Source organism: Penaeus vannamei, chromosome 39 (assembly GCF_042767895.1).
Source record: "Penaeus vannamei isolate JL-2024 chromosome 39, ASM4276789v1, whole genome shotgun sequence".
Taxonomy (NCBI): Eukaryota; Metazoa; Arthropoda; class Malacostraca; order Decapoda; family Penaeidae; genus Penaeus; species Penaeus vannamei.
This window is the reverse complement of record NC_091587.1, coordinates 12,854,173-12,856,672: the sequence shown is the minus strand read 5'-3', so window position 1 is coordinate 12,856,672 and position 2,500 is coordinate 12,854,173. Positions and strand designations below refer to the sequence as shown.

At 36.1% G+C, this 2,500-nt stretch overlaps 1 protein-coding gene across 2 annotated transcripts in view; it reads left to right on the top strand.

Annotated features, from left to right (window-relative positions):
* Positions 1 to 2,500, top strand: part of LOC113826511 (zwei Ig domain protein zig-8) — a 144,694-nt gene that overhangs the window by 48,421 nt on the left and 93,773 nt on the right. For both annotated transcript variants that reach the window (XM_070116498.1, XM_070116499.1), the window contains exon 2: positions 1 to 72. This exon is cut by the window's left edge and continues 589 nt beyond it. In XM_070116498.1, coding sequence (XP_069972599.1) covers positions 1 to 72 — 72 coding nt within the window. The remainder of the gene's footprint in view (positions 73 to 2,500) is intronic.

The window sequence follows — 2,500 nt, the reverse complement described above, 5'->3', positions numbered from 1 at the left end:
TGATGGCTGCTCCTATCAACATACAGTGTCGCAAGTATCTACTCCTATGGTGCATCGTCTACTTCTGTACAGGTAAGTTTTCATGTTTTTTTGTTCATTTTGAATCAGAATGAGTGGTATTTTTCGATTAATTTCGAAGAAGAGGGTGAAGACGATGGGAACTGATATATTTAGAAAATCTAAAAAAAAAAAGATACAAAGAAAAGAAAATAATAATAAAAAAAAAATATGCAGATTATTCACATTCTTATTCTCTCATTCGTTGTACAGAAAATTCACGAGTTATCCCTTATCTGACAAAATGGAATCATACAATATAATATCTAGTATTAACGTGAAAACTATTTACCCTTATTAAATTTTTTTGTATCGGTGAAAATAACGATACAGCTTTGCAAATGATAATCAAATGCAAAATAAACCATCGAGACCAGTCAGCCCCATAGATTCATTTCATCAATACGTCAAACAAACGGCACAGAATATATACATAAATAACGTGACAATTATGCTTTTAAAAATATTATATGTGTGAAGTGACACATATCGTCTGACAAAATTGCAGCATGTTTGGAGATAATGTGAACTGTGCAACATGGAAAATAAACATAGCCGTGCATTATTTTATGATTTGTTGCAATGGCAAATACTAAAACCATTTGTTATTATCATTTGCCTATGCACGCTAAGTGATATGGGTCGATTTAACACGTACATACCGTAGAGAGAGAGGGAGAGAGGAAGAGGGAGAGTGGGAGAGGGAGGGAGGAAAAGGAGGGGAAGGAGGGAGGGAAGGAGGGTGGGTGAGAGGGAGGGAGGGAGGGAAGGAAGGAAGGAAGGAAAGAAGGGTTTGGAGGGGAGGAGGGAAGGAGGGTGGGTGGGATGGACGGAGGGAGGGAGGGAGGGAGGGAAGGAAGTGGTTTGGAGGAGGAGGAGGGAGAGAGAAGGGAGGGAGGGTGGGAAGGAGCGAGGATTGATGGAAGCGAGAGAAAAGAAGAGGATGGATGGATTGATGGATGGATGGATGGATGGATGGAAGGAAGGAAGGAAGGAGAGGGGGAGAGAGGGAATGAGGGAGATATATATATATATATATATATATATATATATATATATATATATATAATATATATATATATATATATATATATATATATATATATATATATATATATATATATAGATATATATATATATATATATACATGAGAGAGAGAGATAAAGATAGATAGATAGAGACAGATAGAAAGAGGACTAGATAGATTGTTATAGTGACTAAAAGACAGACAGACACATAGATAGATAGAGAGACTGACAGATTGACAGACAGAGACACAAAGAGACCGAGAGAAAGAAAGAACGAGCCAGAGACAAGAAAAAGAGAAAGAAAGAAAGAAAAAGATGAATATGAGGTATCTACACAAACAGACAGACTTATAGGCAAACTGATACACAGAGAAGTGATCGATAGACACGAACAAAGGCACCTTTCAGTATCTCATCCCTCGGGGTCTGGGGCAGAGTGTTTTATGACACCCTCTCTGGATGGTGTCAAATAAAATGACACCATCTTGACAGCCTAACAGAATTTGATTGAATCTAGCTGTCAAAAGAACTGAAATGCGCAAGACATATTATTTATTTAGAATACCTGTTAGAAAATATTTATTTCCAATATTTTTCCCATTTTCATATTCCATGTATTCCGTATTACGAGAAAAAATTTAGAAATTGGATATCAGAATTTTGGAGACAAAAAAAAAAAAAAAAAAAAGGAATCTAAAGAGGAATTTAGAAGCTAAAAAGACTTTAGAATCTTTAAAGAGGTTGTTACGGGTTTCCCCAAAAGTTCAATGGCATCTGAACATTAGGAAAAGTTCAAGCACATCCCTTACATTAGCAAAAAGTTTATACTGCAGTTCTGGCGCAAGGACTTCTGTGGCCGGCGATACAGATATAGAATGGAGGAGAGGAAGGGGAGAGAGAGAGAGAGCGAGAGAGAGAATGTGTGTGAGAGATAGAGAGAGGGGTGGGGGAAGAGATAGATAGATAGATAGAGAGACAAAGAGGTAGATATATGGGTAGAGACAAAATGATATATGGATGGATAGATAAATAGATTGATTGATAGAACGATAGATAGAAAGAAATGGAGGGAGATAGATGGATAGATAGGTAGATAGATAGATAGACAGAGAGAGAGAGAGAATGAGAGAGGATGGGAAGAGAGAGAGCAAAAGAGAAAGAAAGAGATAGATAGATAGATAGATGGAGAGAGGCGGTAGAGAGAGAAAAAGAAGGGATAGGAAGGGAGCGGGACGAAGAGCGAAGAAAGGAGCGAAGGAAGCACACACACACACACACACACACACACACACACACACACATATACATATACAGTATATAAATATAAATATATATAAATATATACATATACAGTATATATATATATATATATATATATATATATATATATATATATATATATATATATATATAT